The 24,310-nt window shown below is 43.6% G+C and overlaps 2 protein-coding genes and 1 long non-coding RNA gene across 3 annotated transcripts in view; 2 read left to right on the forward strand and 1 right to left on the reverse strand.

Annotated features, from left to right (window-relative positions):
• LOC146521164 (protein NLRC3-like) overlaps nt 1–24,310 on the reverse strand; it is a 482,659-nt gene that overhangs the window by 32,442 nt on the left and 425,907 nt on the right. The window lies entirely within an intron of this gene.
• LOC146521165 (nuclear factor 7, brain-like) lies at nt 12,908–14,957 on the forward strand. The gene is made up of 2 exons (XM_085154444.1): nt 12,908–13,069; nt 13,171–14,957. Exon 2 carries the CDS (start codon nt 13,188–13,190, stop codon nt 14,571–14,573), a length of 1,386 nt encoding a protein of 461 aa, XP_085010570.1. The 5' UTR covers nt 12,908–13,069; nt 13,171–13,187; the 3' UTR covers nt 14,574–14,957.
• On the forward strand, nt 18,071–19,873 carry LOC146521166 (uncharacterized). Its single transcript, XR_014873234.1, has 2 exons — nt 18,071–18,393; nt 18,881–19,873. It is a non-coding gene; the product is annotated as an uncharacterized LOC146521166 (long non-coding RNA).

The following is a 24,310-nucleotide window of genomic DNA, read 5'->3' on the forward strand; positions in this document are numbered from 1 at the left end:
TCTTGTGTCCTGGGTTCAGTGTTTTCAGTTTTGCTTCCGCCCTGCTTCATTTTGTCAGATTGGTCCCAGCTGTGTTTCCCGCCTGTGTCCCATTGCCTCATCACTCTCTGGTGTGTTAAAGCCCTGTGTTTTCCTCTGTCCATTGTCACGTCATTATCCTTTGTTGCTGTGTGTTTCTGCAGAGCGCCACGTAATTCCAAGTTCTCAGTCTTAGTTTTCCAGTTTCCTAGCTTTAGTTCCATGTTTCTAGTTCCTAGTTTCCTGAGTTTTGGTTATTGATGCTTTTATATTTGAATGGCTTGCTACTAGTGATGGTGAGATGAAGCCTCATGATGAACTGAAGCTTTCCACCCAATTGGTCGACTCATGATTCGAAGCATTGTGATGATTCATTTGCTCTACTGCGCCATCAAGTGGACAATTCAAGTGAAGCGGGCTCTGTGATTATAATAATGTGTAAACCTCTAAACTGAATAAATAAATTGTTTTCTTGGTTATTTATCCCGAATATTGTCTCAGTATGTCTGATACAAAAGAGAAAGTGGAAACTATCAGGACAGAGTTTTGGTATGATTGTGTAACTGTTAGCCTCAGACAGTCAGTCAATAGTATAATTCAGATCATAGATCAGTACATTTGCATATTTTTATAACTATAAAAAGAAAGCTGACACTTTCAAGACTTTATCTAATGTGTAAGCATCACAGCAGATGCCTTAGATTAGAATCAGTGAGCTGTCGGCTTTCAGCCCCGACCGTGTCCGTGCTGTCTGGTGAGAAAGGCGACATCTCACTGATTCTGATGCGTCAGCGCTTTGTGTTTACGTCTTTGTGCAGAATCGGTGTACCTGCTCTCATTTACTGTTTTAGCTGTTTGGTGGTGGTTGAAATGTAGTAATATTTATATTAAAAATCGATTCAGGATTTTAATGAATCGATATCACGTTATCCAAGCTAGAATCGATTTTAATCGATAATCAAAACCCGCTAGTACCTGTGTAATCATGCTTATGTACATCTGGATAATGACACAAACTAGTATTTGGCGCTTCACTTTTTAATAAACTAAAAGACAGAAATCAGATTATAGGATCTGTAGTGTTGTTTATTTATATGATGGTGCTTATCATTTGTGATATTTATTACTGTGTGCATACTTTATTAGGAGAGATAAAATAAAATAAAAATCTCTTCCTTCCTGGTTCCATCGAAGAAGAAATGCTCAAGTAACTATGTAACACGTACGTAATCCAATTCCACAACACAGTGTGACGGGAAATCAGCTGTGTTTTTCTGCCCATTTTATTTCGAATCTGGCGCGAACCGGTGAACCAGTCCCTGAATCAGTCACGTGGTACGGACTGTCCGCGAGGCCTCGAACGTCACTGCATACGTAATCAAAGCAAACCTCGATACGCGCTTCACAGAAACGCCCCCGAGATTACCCGACACACGATTCGACGCTTCGACACACAGGACACATCACTACTTGCTACACTAATACAGCTCCCCCCCTATCCCTCTGTGTCTTGTGAGTCCTGCATTTGGGTCCTCATCTTGCTTGCCACAGCACTAACCTTGACATATAAGCAGAAATCATATCGATCCAAAGGCACATTTATCAATTCAAGTAGACACAATTAAATGAATATTGGGTAACAGTACTGAACACGTCCTGAGTTTGTTTGCATGTTAGTGTGCACGTGTGTGGAGTTTTCTGTGAAAACAAACTTGTGTGACCTTTTTGCCACAATTTCTGTGGCTGTGGGTGCTGTCTGTTGATCGAATGTGAAATGCTTTGCATTAAAGCACTCACAGGTCAGAATTTGTGTTGCTGTGCACTGGCAGCTGACGTCCCTGTATGTCAGTTCTCCTTGGGAAAGGTTCACTGCCTGATGTGTCCTCAGTGGATGGAACTGATGGCCCATCTTTAGCCATCTCCTGAACTGCTTTCTCAACTGCTTCAAACAACTTGATTGCCATTTCTGCCTTTTCAGAATCAAAGAGACTTTATTAATCCCAGAATGAAACTGAGTTGTCATAGCAGCCAATGTACAACAAACATCAAGCACTCATATAAAATTGTGCCACACAGTAAACAGTTCTGCAGCACCTGAAATTTCCCGTTGCTGACAAAACTGTTAGTGCTATTTCTGTGCTTCCTCTTGAGGGTTCATCCCACACCATCCAGTGTAGCCCTTCTGTGGCTCGCCGTTTCATGTCCCAGCAGTGAATACTAGTTTGAAGAGTTCAGTAGAAAACATAAAACAATTCCCTCTCTGTCTCTATTGAAAGCATCACTGCAAAAGTGGATTGTGAATGTGACCTCTGCATGTGATTGAGCACTGGTGACAAGTGCTGCCAGATTGCTGGTGGGCCCTTAAGTCTTGATGGGGACACTGTGCAGAAGGACATTGGATGGGAGGATGTATGCATATAAAGCACATCTGTGTGCCGGTGTGATGTTCTGAAGTGGACTGCTTGTCTTTCTGTGCTATATTTTCAGAGGTCATTTTCAGAGGTCAACATGAATCAAGTCTTCATGTCTTTCAAGCCTCGTCTCTTTTTTGATTGTTATTTTGGATGTTTTGCCACTGGGGTCCTTCTTGTGCTCCTAATCCACTATTGCCTGCTGGAGATAAGTCACTTGACTCTCTGCATCGTTTCTGGGACACCACTCAGACAGCCAGCAATTTAAGGAGAACATGCAGCTAAACATGTCCCTCCTGATCTGATTGGGGAGGGGACCAGAGAAAACTACAGAGTCCCACATTGTTTTGGCAAAGTTACACACCGATTCAATATTGATTTTAGTGACCTCCGATTGGTGTAACCGGGTGTCATTACTGCCGATGTGAATTATGATTTTACTGAATGTAGCTTATTGAATCTTTTGGACTGTGTTCAGCACAATATTCATTAGTGTTCGCCCAGGGCACCAAACAGCCTAGGACCACCACTGGCTGTCTGTCATTAACATTTCACTGAGGCAGGTTGTGCTCCATCCTATTTTAAACATGCTGAGTTCACTCCTCTATTGAAACACTGGAGTCTTGATGCCAGCTCTGCTGGTGATTATCAGCCTGTTTCAAAATTGTCATTTGTAAGAAAATTATTAGAAACAATGTTAGAAAATGAGTTCAGGTCTTTACTGTGCAAATGACAGATTTGTGACCCGTTTCACTCTGGCTTTAAAAGCAGCATCCATTGAGACTGCTCTCTTGAAGGTCTGTAATGATCTTTTAATGGTTTCTAATGCAGGGATTTTTTTCTGTAATCATTTCCTGTAATATTGACCATAAAATCCTACTTAATAGACTTCAGGTTTTGGCTGGTGTATCTGGCTCTGTGTTTTAATGGCTTTTACTTATTTCATAGGACTCTGTTAATAGAAACAAGTTCACCTCTAACATTGCCTCCCTAACCTGCAGAGTTCAAGAGGGTTTAGTTTGGGTCCATTGTTATTTTCTTTTTACATGCTTCCTGTTCGATGCTAACATAGCTGTGTCGCTAGCGATCATGTAGCACATCATTATATACCAGCTAGCCCAACTTCAGTAACCTTACAAACGTCACTGCTGTTTAGTTTTCTGTCTTCATTTATGTTGGAAGTGATAACAGAGCTATACGTTTGAATTCTTTCAGAAATCTCTCAGTCAGAACATGCTATATCATGCTTAGGTAACTAGCGAGCTAACTTCTAACTCCGATAAATGTAATGAATTCTGTTTTCACAGATGCCTGGATGTTAAACATCATAGTTACACCTGGTAAAGCAGCAACGCTGATCATTTTATTAAAGATGGAAGAATTTAGACAGTTTTTTAACTCTCAGTGATGCTGAAGTGTTCGTTTGACTTTGGGACCTGAAGGGGACCTGAAGTGGATGGAGTTTTGGACCCAGATTACTCGCATATTTACGAATATAAATATGGGAGTATGGTTCAGGGCCTTCATGGTTCATCCATTTCACTCAACAATCTGCTTTTCCCATTCTCCTTCTCCGTTACCGCCGTGCTTTTTCGGCACTGCGCATGGGCGTTTTACCCATATTCTATTGCGATATTTTATTTTCTTATCGTAGCCTAGCATTGTACCGATATTACCGTGAAAGGTATAATATGGCCCAGCCCTACTGGGACATATGGTCTCCTCGGCTGAACTGGAAAAAATTGTTCATACATTTGTGTCATTGTGTTTAGATTATTGTAATGTCCTGTTTACCAGACTGGACAAATCATGTCGTTCTCGCCTCCAAGCTGCCAGACTACTAACATGTTCTAGCAATCTCATTCTGGACCCAAACACTGCTGATCCAGAACTCATCCTGTCTGAAGATCTGACCAGTGTGAGATATGGAAGAGAGAGACAGCAGCTTCCTGATAATCCAGAGAGGATTGATTGTTACTGCTCTGTCCTGGGCTCTGAGGGCTTTAACTCAGGGACTCATGTAGCCACTAAACTGGTGGACCTAACTCTTAACCACCACGTCCGTATATATACAAGCGGAAAAGGGAGTGAGTGGGTCAGCGCTCGGAGAACAGAGACTGAGCCAGCTTTAAACACACCATTTATTTTTAGGGTAAAACACAGTCAGAACCCCCAAATACAGGCTAATAAAACAATAAAAAATAATGTTCGCAACCCGCTAAAAGCCCCGCCGGCAGGAATAACTATACACTAAAAAAACAAAACTAAATAAATGTTTTTTTTAGTATGATAAAAACTTCCCCCCCAGAGTCCTATATTCCCTCTTGTCCAGCCACACACATGCGGGCAAATGTTCCTTAGATGGAGAAGAGACAGGAGAGGAACTCCTCTTCCGGGATGGTAAAACTCGCCAGCAGCCGACCAGGGAGGAGGCTCCTATCTCCGCCTGATGGTACGCGGCCGTGTAGTCCAGCCACTCTCCGCACCTGCACACGGCTTCCCTCGCAGCCCCGCCCTGAAACAACAGACACGGGCCAGCAACGTTGTCGGCGCAGCCGCTGTTATCCTCCCCCGGCAAAGCTACGCCTAGCGCCCAACAGTGGGAAAGCGATACTCACAAATGCAGGCAGAGGCGTCCCCCTGCCCTACTGTGGATTTCACGCGTTGCCTCCCACTGTTGCTATTTCGTTCGTCTGGACTGGATCGCCGGGTTATGCTGGCCGATCGTCGGATATCTCGTGACGTCCCACAGGCAGGCCGGTCTTTCTTCACAGGTGCTGGGCTGCACACGTTTTGCTTCCTGCTCCTCGCTTCTCGTGTGTCTCTCCTCTCTCTGCTTTGTGCTCACCATCTCCCTTAAGTCCGTTTGGTGGCTGATAGGCCACCTCGGGAAACGCCCCCACCTCACAGGTGCCTACAATTGTCCGCTTAATACACAGTGGAAAAAATACTACACAAAAACACCAAACACGCACTATAAATATGGGGATAAAATCATGCAATAAAAATATCAATAAAAACATGCAATATCACTATTACAATAAAAACATGCAAATAAAATCGACACTAAACAAAATATAAAAACACAATTTTCCACTGTGTGACATCCCCCCACATTTTACCTGTGACAGTCCCTGTCACACTAGTCAAGCGACCTGTAACGGGCGGGTGGCTGACCAAAATTAGGCCTCGTCGAGCGGCGCACCTCTGACAACTCTCCCGGCCGCTGGGCTGGAGCGCTAGGCGCAACACCATAAAATGGAGGCTCAACTAGCATCTCTCCTTCACGGCTGACTCCCTGCCCCTCTGAGTGGTAGTCTGCTGCAGGAGTAATGCACAACTTTAGTGCATTCCGATGGAGGACCTTCTCCCCCCCCCCCTTTCTCCGGCTGCACCCTATACACTACACCTGTATTGCCAACCTCTTCCACTACCACATAGGGCTCTGAGCTCCAACCTGGGTGCAACTTGCCTTGTCCCTGCCTATTCCTGTCCCTTATCCAAACTCTCTCGCCTGGCACCAATGGCAGGGCCCGCGCACTTCGGTCATAAGCCCTCTTGTTTTGGGTGGCTGCTGCCTTCATCTTCTTCCTAGCCATCTCATAGGCAAAAGATAGTTTCTGGTGATGGTCCTTAACCCACCCTCCCAGGTCGTGGCATGGGGAGTCCCGCTCGACACCTAGGTTTAAATCCACCGGCTGTCTCAAATGCCGCCCAAACATCAGGTACGACGGCGCATACCCTGTGGCACTATGAACAGTATTATTGTATGCTTGTAAGAGCTCTGGGAGATATTCTGGCCACCTCTGTTGTCTCTCTGACTCTAGGGACCGAAGCATGTGCAGCAATGTCTGGTTCATCCTCTCAACCCCACCATTTCCAGCCGGATGGTATGGGGTGGTCTTGCTTTTCGTAATGCCATAGCACTTACACAGCTGGTACATCAGGGCAGACTCAAAACTTCCACCTCTATCTGAGTGTAGCCTGGTCGGGCAACCGAAGGTCTGAATCATGTGAGCCCAAAGAGCATGCACCGCAGTCTGAGTAGTCTGGTCTTTGGTAGGAACTGCCCAGGCGTACCGTGTGAAAAGATCAGTCATCACCAGAATATTCTGGTACCTGTCTGTGGGCCTCCCCAATGTAAGAAAGTCCAGGGCCACAACCTCAAGGGGATACGACACAGTAATGGGATGCAAAGGGGCTCTAGGCCTATTTCTATCTCGCAGGCTACACGCAGCGCACCCTAGCTGGAATTCACGCACCTCCTCTTCCATGCTGGGCCAATAAAAGAAGCAACGTATCCTGGACATTGTCTTTTCCACTCCCGCATGCGCCGCTGCCTCATGATACTTCTCCCACACCTCCTTGTGTCTCTCTGCAGGACATAGGATCTGAAGGTACATTTCGTTAGTGTTAGGGTCCCTTACCTCTCTGCACAGAGTACCCTCACAAACCTGCAGCCTTCTCCATTGCTGTAATAACTTCTGTACAGGGCTAGGCAGGGCTCTCCTCGTTGGTGCATCAGGGGGAATTCCCTCTTCCACATACTCCCTCAGGATGCGCAGATCCATGTCCTTCTCCTGCGCCTCCTTCCAGTCATTCATCTGCGGCACCAGCCCCTGTGAATCCAGATGTGGAGCACTCGTGGTGTTTATGTAGGCTGTTTGACAGTCTGTGGGAAACCTAGAGAGAGCATCAGCATTAGCATTCTCTTTTCCAGCCCTGTACTTAACCTCGAAGTCGAAGGATGCCAGCTGTGCCACCCAGCGTTGCTCTGTTGCCCCAAGTCTAGCATTCTGTAAGTGGGCCACGGGATTGTTGTCGGTATACACGACAAACTTGGCACCTGTCAAGTAATCCTTGAACTTCTCAGTGATGGCCCATTTTAGAGCTAAAAGTTCCAGTTTGAAGGAACTATAGTTTTTGTCATTTCGCTCGGTGGGGTGTAGGCTCCTGCTGGCATATGCAATCACCCGTTCCTTGCCATCTTGCACCTGAGCTAACACAGCACCTAAGCCTTGATTACTGGCATCAGTATAAAGTGCAAAGGGCTCCAGGAAATCTGCATAAGCCAGAATAGGGGGCTCGGTAAGAGCACGTTTCAAACTGTTGAAGGCTTCCTGACATTCAGCAGACCACTGGACCTGCATGTTTGACCTGCTAGAAATTCCCACAAGCAGAGCATTTAAAGGTCGAGCCAACCTCGCAAACCCTGGGACGAATCGCCTGTAATAACCTGCCAGGCCAAGGAAGGCTCTGACCTGACGGGTGGTAGAGGGAACAGGCCAGTTCTGGACAGCTTGGATTTTCTCAGGGTCTAGTCTTACCCCTTGTTGGTCGACAAGATGCCCCAGGAACTTCACCTGACGGTGAAACAGCTTACATTTGTCCAGCCTCAGCTTCAGCCCATGTTGCCACAGCTTCTGCAGGACATTCTCCAACTGCTGTAGATGAGTAGAGAAGTCAGGTGAGTAGATTATTATATCATCCAGATATACCAAAACAGATTCAGAAAGGTGACTACTTAGACACCGCTGCATCAGGCGCTGGAAGGTGGCAGGGGCATTACAGAGTCCAAAAGGCATGCGATCAAACTCAAACAAACCCAGAGGAGTGGTAAATGCAGTTTTCTCCCGATCCTTAGGATCCATTTCCACTTGCCAGTATCCACTGGCAAGATCTAGTGTGGAAAACCACTCAGCTCTGGTCAGACATGTTAAAGTCTCTTCAATTCGGGGGAGTGGGAACGCATCTTTATGAGTCACTGTGTTTAATTTCCTGTAATCTACACAAAATCGCCAACTGCCATCCTTTTTCCTCACCAGCACAATGGGGGCTGCCCAGGGACTGCTACTCTCCCGAATGACACCTTTTTTCAGCATATCTGCTAGAAGTATCTTAATCTCTTTGTACATCAGTGGTGGTAAAGGGCGATATTTTTGTTTAATGGGTGGTGCATCACCTGTGTGGATCTGGTGTTGGACCAAATCAGTTCTTCCGTAATCCTCCTCATTCACAGCAAACACCTTTCGCCACCTCTGCAGCAGGGTCTGGAGCTCGGCCTTCTGCTGGGGGGTCAAGTCTATGCTGTTAATCAGTTGACTCACCTCCTCGTCAGGGATCGCAGGCTCTTCGGGCCCAGCTGCTTCAACTACGCCCACCTCGATCACACCATCGGATCCCATTGTCAGGCTAAGGTCACTGTCCGACTCCACATCCGACTCCTCCACCTGATACAACTGGCCCATTTTCTGGTAGCGTCCTATAGTCACTTCATATGGATTAGGGTTACAGACCCGGATAGGGAGCCTCCCTCCTTTGACTACTGACAGGGTTCGGGCCACCCCCCAGGGTCCAGCATCAGGTAATGCCTCCACTAGTGCCAAGCGTTCTGTCCCACCCTTGCCTTTACACGTCCGGCCCCAGACCATCACTTCACAGTTTGGGGGCACCTTGATTCCCCTGCGGCTAGCAGGTCGAACATAGCCTAGGAAGCCATCAGTCTTGGTGGTGACAGTCTGTTGGCAGACGGCAAATGCCTCTTTCCATGCTCTGCGGGACTTCAGCTTTTGAGGGTGAAAAGCAGACTTGCCTTTGGCAAAAACATCATTCCAGCATGCACTAATAACATTCATACCAATAATTAAAGGGTGTGTGGAACAGTCATCTCTCACAACCACAACCCCTTTTCCTGGTATCTCCACCCCTTCCACCTCAAAATCCATAACTGCATAGCCTGAGTATGGAATCTCAAGTCCATTGGCTGCCTTTAAGGCGAACAACAAAGGTGTGTCAGTTTTATTCACTTCAGGGAAATGGAGATCCATTACCTGCTGCTGCACCAGTGTAACCTGAGAGCCTGTGTCTAATAATGCCGTCATTTTAACTCCTCCCATACACACCTCAATAAGTGGACATTCTCCCACAAAAGCTGTACTGGCCCCCTGATTGTTTGAAATGTCCCTTGTCCCCACTGCCTGGGCCTCAGCAGTGGGGTTTATTAGTTTAAAGGTGGTTGCTGGTCTAGTGTGCTCTGACAGAATCTAGCAATATGCCCAGGTTGTTTACAACGATGGCAAATGGGTTCTCCCTCTCGGGTCCAGTTATTAGCATACCCAGAACGCTTTGGCTTAAACCTTGATTTATTAAAAGCTGAGCCGGCTGGGCTTTGCTGTGGCAAGAGCGGTTTAATTTCATTAACAACCTCTTTGACAAGATCTCGCATTTGACCCTTGACATCCTCCATAATTTCTTTTTTAAATGTCTCTTTCCAGTCTGGTTCATAAGGTGGCTTAACACATCTGGACTCACCCACTGCCAAGCACGTAGTTTGCAATCCCTGGTGTCCCAACTGTTCCTCCTCTAGGAGCAACGCCTCCCGATGGATTGTCGCGAAATCCTCTTCTGGATGGTGACGCACATAGGCTCGCAGGGTTTGTGACAACGGGCCCTCCCGCAGGCCCAACAGCATCTGTTCTTGTAAACACTTTTCAGTAGGTGCTTGATTTGTATTGCGCTGTTGTAGCCTGCAGTGCAACTCCCTCAACCTTAAGGTAAAAGACTTTACCGACTCATTTGGTTTTTGTATACAGCTAAAAAACTGCGACCTCAGAACCGCTAGGGAGGTATTGTCACCATATAGAGAATCTAGATATGCGAATATTTTCCTAATCTGGTCTCTATCTTTTTCTTCTAACACACTTACTTGACGCTTTGCCTCACCGCTTAAAGCCCCAATTAAAATTTCTACTTTCCGGGCCTCAGCTATTTCTTGAGCATTCAATAAACCTTGTATTTGTTCTTTCCAGTCTCCATATGAAAGATCTGCTTCAGGACCCTTGTATTTTGGTACCCAAGGGGCACCTGGATACACTGGCATCATCATCTCTATATCTGCACTCCAGGCGCTGAACACTGCTCCCCAAACTTGTATCCTGTCGACAACGCCAAAATTATGTAGCCACTAAACTGGTGGACCTAACTCTTAACCACCACGTCTGTATATATACAAGCGGAAAAGGGAGTGAGTGGGTCAGCGCTCGGAGAACAGAGACTGAGCCAGCTTTAAACACACCATTTATTTTTAGGGTAAAACACAGTCAGAACCCCCAAATACAGGCTAATAAAACAATAAAAAATAATGTTCGCAACCCGCTAAAAGCCCCGCCGGCAGGAATAACTATACACTAAAAAAACAAAACTAAATAAATGTTTTTTTTAGTATGATAAAAACTTCCCCCCCAGAGTCCTATATTCCCTCTTGTCCAGCCACACACATGCGGGCAAATGTTCCTTAGATGGAGAAGAGACAGGAGAGGAACTCCTCTTCCGGGATGGTAAAACTCGCCAGCAGCCGACCAGGGAGGAGGCTCCTATCTCCGCCTGATGGTACGCGGCCGTGTAGTCCAGCCACTCTCCGCACCTGCACACGGCTTCCCTCGCAGCCCCGCCCTGAAACAACAGACACGGGCCAGCAACGTTGTCGGCGCAGCCGCTGTTATCCTCCCCCGGCAAAGCTACGCCTAGCGCCCAACAGTGGGAAAGCGATACTCACAAATGCAGGCAGAGGCGTCCCCCTGCCCTACTGTGGATTTCACGCGTTGCCTCCCACTGTTGCTATTTCGTTCGTCTGGACTGGATCGCCGGGTTATGCTGGCCGATCGTCGGATATCTCGTGACGTCCCACAGGCAGGCCGGTCTTTCTTCACAGGTGCTGGGCTGCACACGTTTTGCTTCCTGCTCCTCGCTTCTCGTGTGTCTCTCCTCTCTCTGCTTTGTGCTCACCATCTCCCTTAAGTCCGTTTGGTGGCTGATAGGCCACCTCGGGAAACGCCCCCACCTCACAGGTGCCTACAATTGTCCGCTTAATACACAGTGGAAAAAATACTACACAAAAACACCAAACACGCACTATAAATATGGGGATAAAATCATGCAATAAAAATATCAATAAAAACATGCAATATCACTATTACAATAAAAACATGCAAATAAAATCGACACTAAACAAAATATAAAAACACAATTTTCCACTGTGTGACACTCACAGCTGGGATGTTGATGTAGGAGACAGTACAGTTTGGGTGTGTTAGCAGAGTCTGTGCAGAGGAAGGGAAGGATACTGTCTGGATTATGGACAATAGGCTTCTTTGAAGATAAAAAATTCTACCCAGCAGCTGAAACTTCTTTTTCTGTAGAGAAGAAGCTCCAGAGGATCAGAGTGAATCTGGACTGGAACAGAGGAAAGCTGTCGTTCTCTGATCCTGATACTAACACACACATACACACCTTCACACACACTTTCACTCACAGGATGTTTCCATACATTTACACTGATGATAAACTGAAGGTGTCAGTGTCAGTGCAGCAGATGAGTTGAGGATGATGATGTTTCTAATGTTGTTTCCTGTCAGTGAATTGAAGCTGTTAAACTGCAGCTGTCCTCCTGCTGCCTCCTTAAACGTATTGTTGAAACCACAATTCATTTTTGGCTTTCATTCACTTTATTCAAGCCAGTACTCGCTATAGGTCATGTTATGTAAATAATCTCCTCACTGAATACAGACTTCAACTGATCATTGCCTTTTCCCTGTTAGATTCTTGTTTTCTAGTTTTTAAGACTTTGTGTTCGAGGATAAAACCAGGGTTGCTGCAGCTGAAAGGAAAGTTCGATTTAGGAATTTTAATGTCAGCTTTGTTCTTGTTAGGAACAAGCTAATAGCCAACTTGCTCGAATGTGAGCTGGATTTCTTTTTCCATAACACAAAGTTTGAAACACTTTGAAACTATTCCTTGTATTTCATGACATGTCTTCATTGTTGTTTTGAATGTGTTGCTGTATGGAATATGCAGTTTGTATGAGCAAAGTTAATATAGTTAATATATTTTAGTATTTGTATTTTTTTGTTAAACTTATTTTGTGTATTTAGTAATTTAATGAGTAAATTCATGGTTACGATTGAACTAAATTTCTTTTTATTGCATTATTGTTGGGTTGGTTAAGTAAAACCATGAATACGTGTGCCTTAAAGGCCTTAAAGGCTTGGTTTATGGTTAAAAACCCAGCATTGTGGATTTATGCAAGTGAGTATATGCGTTGCTCAAGGGGGGAGTGGGAGAGAAAAAAGTTAGTTTAGCAGAGGCAAGAGGTGTTTTGACTGGCCCTTACTGAGGTTAACAGTGTGTTTTACCCAAAATTGGTGAGTCAGGTGCACTGATGATTACTGATAATTAAATCAAATCTTTTAGTTATGTGAGAAATCTGATAGTTTTGCTTCAAAGTCTAAATAGATTCTACAAAAGTAATTAAAATTAAGAGTAATGTTGTGACATGTGCAGCTAGAATGGAGGAAAACCTGTTTCATAGCTTTTGAGCTGCTGGCAGGATGAAAGTCTAACTCTGGAATGAAGCACACCTAGGCTACAGGTAAAGCAACATTTTTCTCCTCCCCTCACATCACTTACATGCAACAAAACAGGAAACAGGATGTTTTTCGTCCTCAGTAAAGAGAGACGCACAGACGATCAGACTGAGTTCAGACCAAACTAGCAGCTTCCTCTGAGTGAGTCCAGCTACAGGAGAGAAAAGTGGAAAACTCCAACACTGCTGCTTCAAGCTGCTGACGCTCCACACACTGAAGGTGAGTTTGAGCAAAAACACGACTCAAAGGAAGTTTCAGTGAAGGTGGTAGAGGAGGGAGGGGAGCCAGGACTGACTGTACTTCCTGTCTGCTGTTTTCAGCTTCACTCACAGACTCAATGGCTTCCAGATCAGAGGAGGATCTCTGCTGTCCGGTCTGTCAGGAGGTCTTCAGAGATCCTGTTATTCTGTCATGTAGCCACAGCTTCTGTAAAGACTGTCTGAAGAGATGGTGGAGAGAGAGACCAACACATGAGTGTCCAGTTTGTAAGAAAAGATCAGTTCATGATCCACCTTTAAACCGAGCTTTAAAGAACCTGTGTGAGTCGTTCTTACAGGAGAGAGATCAGAGAGCTTCAGAGGCTCTCTGCAGTCTGCACTCTGAGAAACTCAAACTCTTCTGTCTGGACCATCAGCAGCCAGTGTGTCACATCTGCAGAGACTCAGAAAAACACACCAATCACAGATTCAGACCCATCGATGAAGCTGCACAACAACACAAGAAGGAAGTTCAGGAAACTCTGGAGCCCTTAAAGAAGAAGTTAAAGGTTTGTGAAGAAGTTCAAGTGAAGTTTGATCAAACAGCAGAACACATTAAGGTCCAGGCCCGACACACAGAGAGGCAGATTAAGGAGCAGTTTAAGAAGCTTCACCAGTTTCTAGCAGAGGAAGAGGAGGCCAGGCTGGCTGCACTGAGGGAGGAAGAGGAGCAGAAGAGTGGGATGATGAAGGAGAAGATGGAGGCTCTGAGCAGAGAGATAGCAGCTCTTTCAGACACAGTCAGAGCCACAGAGGAGGAGCTGAGAGCTGAAGACGTCTCATTCCTGCACAACTACAAGGCTGCAGTGGAAAGAGTCCAGCGCTGCCCCCTGCTGGATGATCCACAGTTGCCCTCAGGAGCTCTGATAGACCAGGCCAAACACCTGGGCAACCTGACCTTCAACATCTGGAAGAACATGAAGGACATGGTCTCCTACAATCCTCTCATTCTGGACCCAAACACTGCTCATCCAGACCTCATCCTGTCTGAAGATCTGACCAGTGTGAGAGGAGGAGAGAGGCAGCAGCTTCCTGATAATCCAGAGAGGATTGATTATTACAGCTCTGTCCTGGGCTCTGAGGGCTTTAACTCAGGGACTCACAGCTGGGATGTTGATGTTGGAGACAGTACATGGTGGGCACTGGGTATGTTGGCAGAGTCTGTGCAGAGGAAGGGAATCATACGGTCTGGATTATGGAGAATATGGTTCTCTCAAGGTAAATACTCAGCATGGTCACTATTAACTGGATCCACTGATCTCTCAGTCCAGAAGAAGCTCCAGAGGATCAGAGTGAATCTGGACTGGAACAGAGGAAAGCTGTCGTTCTCTGATCCTGATACTAACACACACATACACACCTTCAGAAACACTTTCACTCACAGGATGTTTCCATACATTTGGACTTATGATAAAGTGAAGGTGTGTCCGTTGAAGGTGTCAGTGTCAGTGCAGCAGATGAGTTGAGGATGATGATATTTCTAATGTTGTTTCCTGTCAGTGAGTTGAAGCTGTTAAACTGCAGCTGTCCTCCTGCTGCCTCGTTGTTCCAAAGCTCTTTGTTTCTCTTTTAGTTCTCACTGTTTCTTTCTGTTTCTGCTGTCCACCTTTTCACATGGAAAATCATTTCACTGTTTCTCACTGAATGACTCCCCAAACTAGATTTGAAATTCTATCAAGTTTCTAATCATTACAAGTGATTCATGTTTCTATTTGATGTGTAAATGGAGATGATTTCGTTTGCTGGGATATGGACTGACATGTGTTGAATGGGAGGAGCAGTTTGTTGTGGTCTTCTTGTCTGTTTATGACAACAATAAATCTATTGTTGAAACAATGATTCATGTTTAACTCCATATATGAAATGTTTCAGATCTTTGAATTCTGTTTGATTAAAGACTTTCTTCATGACACAAATGAGATTTCAGTGTATTAATAGAACTAAATAAGCTCAGAGTTGAAAGGCTGGAGTATTATGTACGTGCTTCACTGTCAGTATCTTCAGGGGGATTCAAAGGGAAACATCAAACTGCTGTAATGAGATCAACTAGTTGGGCTGAACACACTTATCTGTAGTTTGTCTCCATCCAGGATCATCACAATATAATGAACATGTGTGAAGAGCCAAAAAATGCTGCTGCCCTCTCAGCATGATGAGCTCCAGCCTTTGTTAACAGGAAAACAGGAAACATGAGACAACTTTCAGAGACAGTAACCAACTGTGGCCACAAGATGGCAGCAGCTGATCTGAGATCCTTTATTGGACAGAACGACTCTGCTCTGTGACGTCATCAGAGAGACGGCCTTCACTTTGATAGATCTGACGTCACGTCTGCACTGCGATGATGAAAGCTGATAAACACATTGTTATTTATCCATGAAATCACCTCTGTCCTCTCAAGTGTAGCTGTTTACAGAGCTAAAGAAGTCCTTCATCATCAAAACAGACAAACATGTATTTTCTGTATGAAGTGACGTCATCCTCACTCTAACCTCTTACATACATTCTGTTCAGTTTTCCTGCTGTAAGAAATAAACTGTGTGAAAATATAAATGCAGGGAAACATCCATTAATCACAGGTGAGCCGTTTGTTTCTGACTCACATTAAATGAGGCTTCAGGTGTAAATACCTCAGAAGTGTTTGTGAGTTCAGTAGAACCAGACCCAGTCAACCATCATGGCATCCACAGCACTACACAATGCAACAGAAAGGCCTTCATCATCTGCTGAACCACCTCTGAACCACGACGCTCTCCCTGCATCTAAAAGCTGTTAGTCAGGATGAGATGCTGCTGTGATCGCTCACAATTTACCTGTGAGATCTTTGTAAATATTGTCTTTGTTTCTGAAGGAAACACCTTTAGTCTGTTTGTATTTGGAGTGCAGATCTGGGCGTCCATCACTTTAACCTGCACACGTTTAGTTATTGAGTGTAGTTGATGTTTGGCAGCATTTTATAAGTGACAGTTCATGAACGGTGAAGGAACAGAGGACGCCTGACCATCCTACCTGTGTCAGTAAGAACACTTTAATCACAACTTCACAACTTAACACAACTGAAACCTGAATTCAGTGTTGCATAGTTTACTAACAGTGTGTGCTGACACTGAAGTTAGCAGTTTGTTTCCTAAGAGCTGCTGGGACAAACCACAGTGACCGGCTACAGAGTTTAGTTAAGGTGGTTCTAATATGTGACCTGTTGAATTATTTACAGGGATTTATTTTTCATTTAAAGCATCATTTGTGAAGTTTTTATGAAGTTTAGTTCTTTTATGTTCTTTGTGTAACGTTTAGATTTTCTTCTCTTGTGTTTTAACTCTTCAGGTTTCCTGTAACAGAGATGTAAACCACCGTTTTCTGATGGTGCTGCACTGTGACATAAACACTGCCACTTTATTAGGCACACCTTGCTGACTGCAGGTTATAACCCCTGCTGGAAACATCCCCACAGATTTGGATCCTTATTGCCATGACAGCACCACACAGCTGCTCCAGATGCTGCAGGATGCTGGTCAGGGCTCTAACAGTGAAACTTTCCTGAAAGTAAGAAACCTGAGAGGAAATAAACTTTGGACTTTAGTAAGCTGAGCTCTGAAGCTGTGATGGAGCTCAGTCGGTGTGAAGGCGGCTGCTGTGTAACAAATGTTTGTCTGAGGTGCTGCGACTGATCGTGGTCATGTTTATTTAAAGAAGTCGGTGATGAAGCAGGCTGTGCAGTCCGAGCTCTTCATCAGTTAACAGTCCTCCAGAGCTGCTGCAGGGAGCTGACTGTCCTCCAGGTGGCACTAAGTGAACAAAGTCCAAAGAAATAAACTTGGACTGTTTTTTGAAGCCTGAATAAAATGTAAATAAACTTTATAGATAAATAAAACCAGCTACTCTGTGACTTTACACACCTACATATTACACTGACAGAGCTGACGCCTGATTGGAGCAGCACAGAGTTAGACTTCTTTTCTGGTTGTGGATTGGTTCGTCAGGATTTCCCCCTTTACAGGTTTAAAAACAATCTCTGTGTTTACATTTTTTCCCCCTTTACAGGTTTATATAAATATACAGTATTATTTAGTACTGTCTGTCAGGTTTATATTGTTGGATTGTCATTTATGCTTAGAAATATATAATCATATATGCTTAGAGGTATATAATCAATTGTATAATGATAATATATAATATAATGGTCTGATCCTTAGTAGTCTGCAAAGACTCTGTGTGCCTTTCAGTTCTGGCATCCACACACATCCTAAGGTCATGAGAGAGGTCGTACCTTCTCTTACTGATTTATGATATGGTAAACACATCTATGTCTGTGTGAGATGTCATATGTTAATGAACCTATGCATATTCATGGGACCACATTAAAGAGCAGCGCTCGGTGCTTGTCATTAGTCCTTTGTTTGGTTCAGAAGTATCGTTTTCCTCTCAAGTCTAAAGTTGAACCATCTGAACTTCTGAATTCAGTCCCAGACTTTGTTCTTTTTCAATCAAGAAAGAAAGTGTGTGAAGGTAGAGCCAAGGGTTAAATGGTCGAAGAGATAAAGAAGGTAGACAGGAGTAATGGGATGTTGAAAGCCAGGCTTTCACACGACTGAGCTTCCTTTCAGTCTCTTGAAAGGAGAAGAAAATCCCAGGCCTCATGTCACCAAGTACTCACTCAGGGCGAGAGCTCCATTTACTCCTATCAGCAGAGAGAGAGAGAGGAGGCAACGCTGTGCTGTAAACGAATTTTATTGAGAATTTCAGTATCTCAATAAAAACCTGCTCTCTGCTTTCAGGGAGGAAATAAAACAGGACTTCTATAATAAAACAGTGACGTGAAAATCATCACCTCTACCAACAAAGAAGCCTGGTGGATGTTTGTTTACAGTCTGATGATGGGACATCATGCTCTGCATCTTCAAAGTTTACCTCCTCATTATTATTCATACCCAGTAATGTGAAGTATGCTTATATCTACTATAATTGAACCAACCTGGTGCTCTTCATTTATGGAGGCTGTTGAGTCTGAATGTTGGATGTTGTGTATCTCGTGTTCTCTGGGCTTTGTTGTCCTCAGTCTTTTTGCAGGATCAGAAAACAAAACCAGGAGGCGTGTAAATGTTTCTTCAAATGTTTCTTCTCCATGATGTTTCTTCAAATGTTTCTTCTGGATGATGATATGACCGTGACACGGGATGCCACCTTTGGTCTTGTGATTAAGCAAAGCTCAGGAAGAAGTGTGATTAAATGGTACCCACATGTTGAGAAGGATGTACAGGGGCACCTGCAGCCAAATCCAAGCTTCAGGTTAGTTGTAGTTGCAGAACGCTATAGGACTGAGACAGCTGAGGCATCAAATGTTTGATTAAACGGATGAAAAAGAGAAGTTTCTTCCCTATAGTTATCACTTCTTAAAATCAACAACTTCAAGTCTGTCATGCTGAGCATGCTCAGAATGTGACAATATATTTTTGTTCAATATTTAATTTCTTTCAGTTGCAATTGTTAAATTAAAAAAAATAAAAATATATTCTTATACTTTAGCAAACTAATTTATCAAAAAAAAAAAATATATACATATATCTGTATTAGTTTTAATAAATTAATTTGACACCTGTATTGAAAATACTATATTGTATTCATACAGAATCAGTATGGTATCTTTGTTTGTCTGTTCACTGATTGTTGAAACTAAGAGCTACTTTGTTCTGTTTAGATCTAAAGTATCCAAACTCGAGCTCTGATGTTTCTTCACCCTTGTGTGTGTGATATGTGATTTCCTACATGCTGGCAGAGCAGAGCAGCAGTTTGTGCTCACAGACGGTGATGGTGTGGAGAGACGGTGGTGTTTCTTCAGAAGAACCAGCAGAGTCGCAGAGTGACCAGAGTGACGCTGAAAAACTAGTTCATGCATTTATTACTTCCAGGCTGGACTACTGCAATTCATTATTATCAGGATGTCCAAAAAACTCCCTGAAAAGCCTTCAGTTAATCCAAAATGCTGCAGCAAGAGTCCTGACAGGGACTAGAAAGAGAGAGCATATTTCTCCTGTTTTGGCTTCCTGTTAAATCCAGAATTCAAAATCCTGCTCCTCACATACAAGGTCTTAAATAATCAGGCCCCATCTTATCTTAATGACCTTGTAGTACCATATCACCCTATTAGAGCACTTCGCTCTCACACTGCAGGCCTACTTGTTGTTCCTAGAGTATTTAAAAGTAGAATGGGAGGCAGAGCCTTCAGTTTTCAGGCCCCTCTTCTGTGGAACCAGCTTCCAGTTTGGATTCAGGAGACAGACACTATCTCTACTTTTAAGATTAGGCTTTAAACTTTCCTTTTTGCTAAAGCATATAGTTAGGGCTGGACCAGGTGACCCTGAATCCTCCCTTAGTTATGCTGCAATAGATGTAGGCTGCCGGGGATTCCCATGATGCATTGAGTTTTTCCTTTCCAGTCACCTTTCTCACTCACTATGTGTTAACAGACCTCTCTGCATCGAATCATATCTGTTATTAATCTCTGTCTCTCTTCCACAGCATGTCTTTATCCTGTCTTCCTTCTCTCACCCCAACCAATCACAGCAGATGGCCCCGCCCCTCCCTGAGCCTGGTTCTGCTGGAGGTTTCTTCCTGTTAAAAGGGAGTTTTTCCTTCCCACTGTCGCCAAAGTGCTGCTCATAGGGGGTCATATGATTGTTGGGTTTTTCTCTGTATCTATGAAGCGCCTTGAGGCGACTTTTGTTGTGATTTGGCGCTATATAAATAAAATTGAATTGAATTGAAAAAATTGAATTGAATTGAAAATTGAATTGAGTCACAAAGGACACCAGTCCATCTCACCACCTTGACTTGCTGACTGATGCTCGTCTGCACTGCACAGAGGAAATCAACTGACCGAGGTTTGTCCAGTGACGTGTTATGAAATGTATATTTGTTTTATGCTTACAGATATGTTTTTCTTGACAGAGGCTCTGCAGAGGTTAGACAAAGCAGAGAAAATATGTGCTTTACATTTTACTGTGATTTACTGGGATATTTGTTGCCTGATGTTCAGCAGGAATGGAGAAATAGAATCAAAGGGAGATGTTTTTGATGTTTTTCTAATGATGTAAGTAAATCTTCAATATTATTTATTTGCTTGGTTATATTAGGAGTAGGGATGCACCGATACCGATACTGGTATCGGGTATCGGGGCCGATACTGTAAAATATGTGTGTACTCATACTCGTAAAAGTTAACCGATACCATGAACCGATACCAACTTATTTCATTAATCAGAGGGTGGCTTGTCATTTCTGTTGTAGTTTTTTAGATTGGCCACTAGGGGGACATCCCGCGCTAAACAGGCACAGGGTTAGGCGAGTGAGACTGGCAGCTCCAGATAAAAAAGAGAAACTGGAGGCTGCTGTAGCTAGGCTAAACAAAATGTCAGCAGTGTGGAACAGCCAACTTTAACTCAGGTTTTGGAAAAGCGATGAAAAATGTCAAGAGAAAATCCACGGGCAGTTAAAATAACAGAGGCTCGACTCATTTTATCGCTCTGGATGACCAGCCAATGCTGGTCGTGGAAAACAGGATTCTTCTCAGCATACTCGAGCTGCGATATGAAATTGCCAGCCGCCCACACATCAGGGAGATAATGGTGCCAAAACTTTCTAAAGAGGTAAAGACAAGCAGTGTGTGTGATGTCAGTCCTTGGTTTAACCTCTTAAGCCCCAACGCCCCCTGATACGGGGGCAAAAGGCAGGAAAACAGTTAGGCTTGGGGCTTAAGAGGTTAACGGCACAGTGGACTGATGATCCACGGGCAGATGAGGAGTTTTTTCGTCAATGCCAAATACTTTCGTTATTTTGTTTGTTTGTTTACAATATGGACACTCTGCAATAATTTAAAAGTTTATTTTATTCCAAACAGAAGTGTTTATTTATTATTCTGAAAGCTCGAGACAGTGCCAATAGTTCAGTGATATTTTGTTAAATTACAATGTGGAGACTCTGCACTAATTTAACAGAAGTGCTTATTTATCACTTGAAATTTTTTTGTGGTCATTTTTATTAAGATTTTATTTTTTATCGGCAGAGAATAAAATAAAACCTGTCTTCCAATTCATTGCATTTGTGTGTGTGTGTGTGTGTGTGTGTGGTAGAAGTATCGGTTTTGTACTCTGTATCGGCAAGTACTCAGATCCAAGTATCGGTTTGAAAAAAGTGGTATCGTTGCATCCCTAATTAGGAGTGTTTCTGAGTGAGGGAGAGAGGAGTCATCGTCCAGGTAAAGTGACGTGGATCAGTGGATACACTTGTCTCCCCTTTAAAGGAGACGATCAGAGTCATCCTTAAATGTTAGTGCTTTCAAATACACAAACATTTTTAAAGGACAAAAATGAACATCCAACTTTGAGTGTAACACAAAATAAATCTTTGCATGTGTGTTTTCAAACTCTCAGATGGGCAGCATATCAGTCTTGGACTGTGTAACCTGCCGGAGCAGCACTGAATGATCACCACACGTGAGCATGTTCCTGCAACATTCAGCATCTGATCTGTCATCTGTGTGCTTCTGCTTTTGGTAAGTAGAGTTTTTTTCAGTGTCCAGTTATTTTTTACTGCTGTTTGAATTCTCTGTATGTTTGACCCTGTAGACTGTTTGATGGACTGCTTGTCTTCCTGTTTGTTTGCTCCCTGTTTTTGACTAAAGATTTGGATTTCTGACTTTAACACAGCCTCTGCGTGTCCTCCCTTTGTGTCCTCTTCCTCTGTGAATGTGTTGCATGTGTCACAGATTCATTTTATTAACAGCTTTCCCACAGTGAGTTGCATCAGCATTCATTCACAGCACATTTCAGAAGGATTCAGATTAATACAGTGATCTTATAGTCAGAATTATCCTGACAGAGTGCCACTGTAAATTATCTTTCATCAGGTAAATTTTACAGTTCAGTATTTCAAAGCAGGAGTTATGAAGAATCATACTGGCATTAGGACTGTAATAATATGTACTTACAAAGTCTAATTTTTCTAATTATGCTAGAATATTGGAAGACAACCAACTTTTAGTGTTTTCCACATATTAATTATTCTGAAATAGAGACGGTGACACTAACTGTACAGAAGCACTAAACAACTGACAATCTAACAGACATCATTGGCCTGAGCCGTCAGGCACAGTGAGTCTGATCCTTTGCTGTGAGAGTCTGACAAGCATGTTTCTGGTCAGTTTGGAAGAAGTCTTCTTTAACATAAATAAAGAGCCGACATTTTCCTCATGACACCAGCGATAAGCTCTGGACCCTCATTTTACCTGGACACGCCTACTGCTGATTCAGGAAAAATGCCCACGTTACCTGGTGAAAGTCACACTTTGTAACGTGCGGTGGAGACGAAGCCAGCTGCAGATGTGTGCAGGTGGACAGCGAATGAGCAACAACGTCTAACTTTCCACAAGTACTCATTTATTTTAAATATCAAAAATAAAAGTGCCAGCTCTACCACACACGAGAGCACACTAGTCCGTGTACACAACGAAGAAGAATAAAGAGAGAGGGTAGGGTTGCCAACCGTCCCTTAAAAAACGGAATCGTCCCGTATTTAGAAACAAAAGTACACGTCCCGTATTGAGCTAATAAGGGACGCACTTTGTCCCGTAATACAGTGAGAATCAAAAGTAGTCTATAACTTTTAATGGAATTAACGCTTTGTTTGAAAACATAATTCCCAGCCCCGCTCCTGCTTTGTGACCAATGAGCTGACAGCACACTTATGACAATTCAGAACCGCTCATCTCATTGGTTGAGGAAAGGTCGCTTACGGAGAAAATACAGTAAATACAGAAAAGACAACAGATGACCACAACAAAAAGCATGGCCAACAGGGAAACAAACGCCGACACTGCGGTGCAAGTCTCAGACGACAGTACACCTGAAGCTGGGCGAACACTGTGCGATTGGCTCGCAGGGGTTATAAGTTCGTAGGTCACGATGCAGGTCTCACACCATACCGCCCGATGCTCTGATGCGACCTGAGTCACACTGTGCCTCCATAAAATGAAGGTTATAACAGAAAATCTGTCGCTCGCTCTCCCTCTCTGTCTTTCACTCACACAGACACACACCACCATCAACTTTGCTAAATTGCTAATGAAAAACATTCTTTTTGTTGTGCCTCCATCGCTTGTGTCCAGATCACACGCTGCATAGCCGTCTTTTTCACCGACGTTTACGTGTTTGCGCGTGAGCAGTGTGAGCGGCTGCGGCCAAAATCGGGCCGATCACCAAATTGGTCACACGACTCAAAAATCGGCTCAAAATGGGCCAAAAATCGCACAGTGTGAGCCCAGCATTAGACCAGCAATGTTTGTTCCTCTCAGAGAAAGAAAAAAGGCTGCAAAAGTACAGGGAAGAATGGGAAAAGGAAAACACCTGAGCACATGAAGAACATGAGGGGCGTGAAAGCTCGGGGAACCCTTAACCAATTTTTATCCACCAGGCCACGGCAGAAGCAGATATGGTAAACACTGGTTTGTTTGTTTTTAAACCCTCTGGTTAAGGTTAAAATGGGCATGTGCAGTGAATATCAGCGCTATGTGGCCAGAAGTGTGATAATATAATTTATTTTGTGTAATAAACAACTGCAAGGATAGATGATTACAACAAATAGATGAGTAATACATAAAAGTAATACATAGATGAATAATGATGATGAGTTATGATGCGTAATCATGGGAACAAGTGGGTTTACAAACGGGAGCAAAAGCTGAAATAATGCCTCCACTGAAGCCAATTGCACTAAATGCACTAAATGTGCACTGTTACAAGAATATTTTTCTTTCTATTGTTTTCTATTAATTTATATAATTTTAAGTTCTTTTAAAGAAAGATTTACTTTTATTCTCAAAAGTTAAGCATGACAGGCTTCTGTTTAAGAAAGACGTGTTTTATTGTGTTAATGTTGTCATTTTGAGCTAAAAATAAATGCCTAAATGATTTATGTGTCCCATGTGTTGATATCACAAAGAATACGCATCTACTTAAATCAAATTCAAGTCAAATGGTTAAAAAAATAATTTCACACACAAAAAAGCGCTAAAAAATTCACCACACTGGGAAGGGTGAAGACAACTGGGTCGCGAGGTGTCCCTTATTTATTTCTCAGGGAGTTGGCAACCCTAAAAGAGTCATGACACAAGAAGCGCCACCATGCGGCGATACACTGCATTACAATACGT

This window comes from Neolamprologus multifasciatus, chromosome 3, assembly GCF_963576455.1.
Source record: "Neolamprologus multifasciatus chromosome 3, fNeoMul1.2, whole genome shotgun sequence".
Classification (NCBI taxonomy): domain Eukaryota; kingdom Metazoa; phylum Chordata; class Actinopteri; order Cichliformes; family Cichlidae; genus Neolamprologus; species Neolamprologus multifasciatus.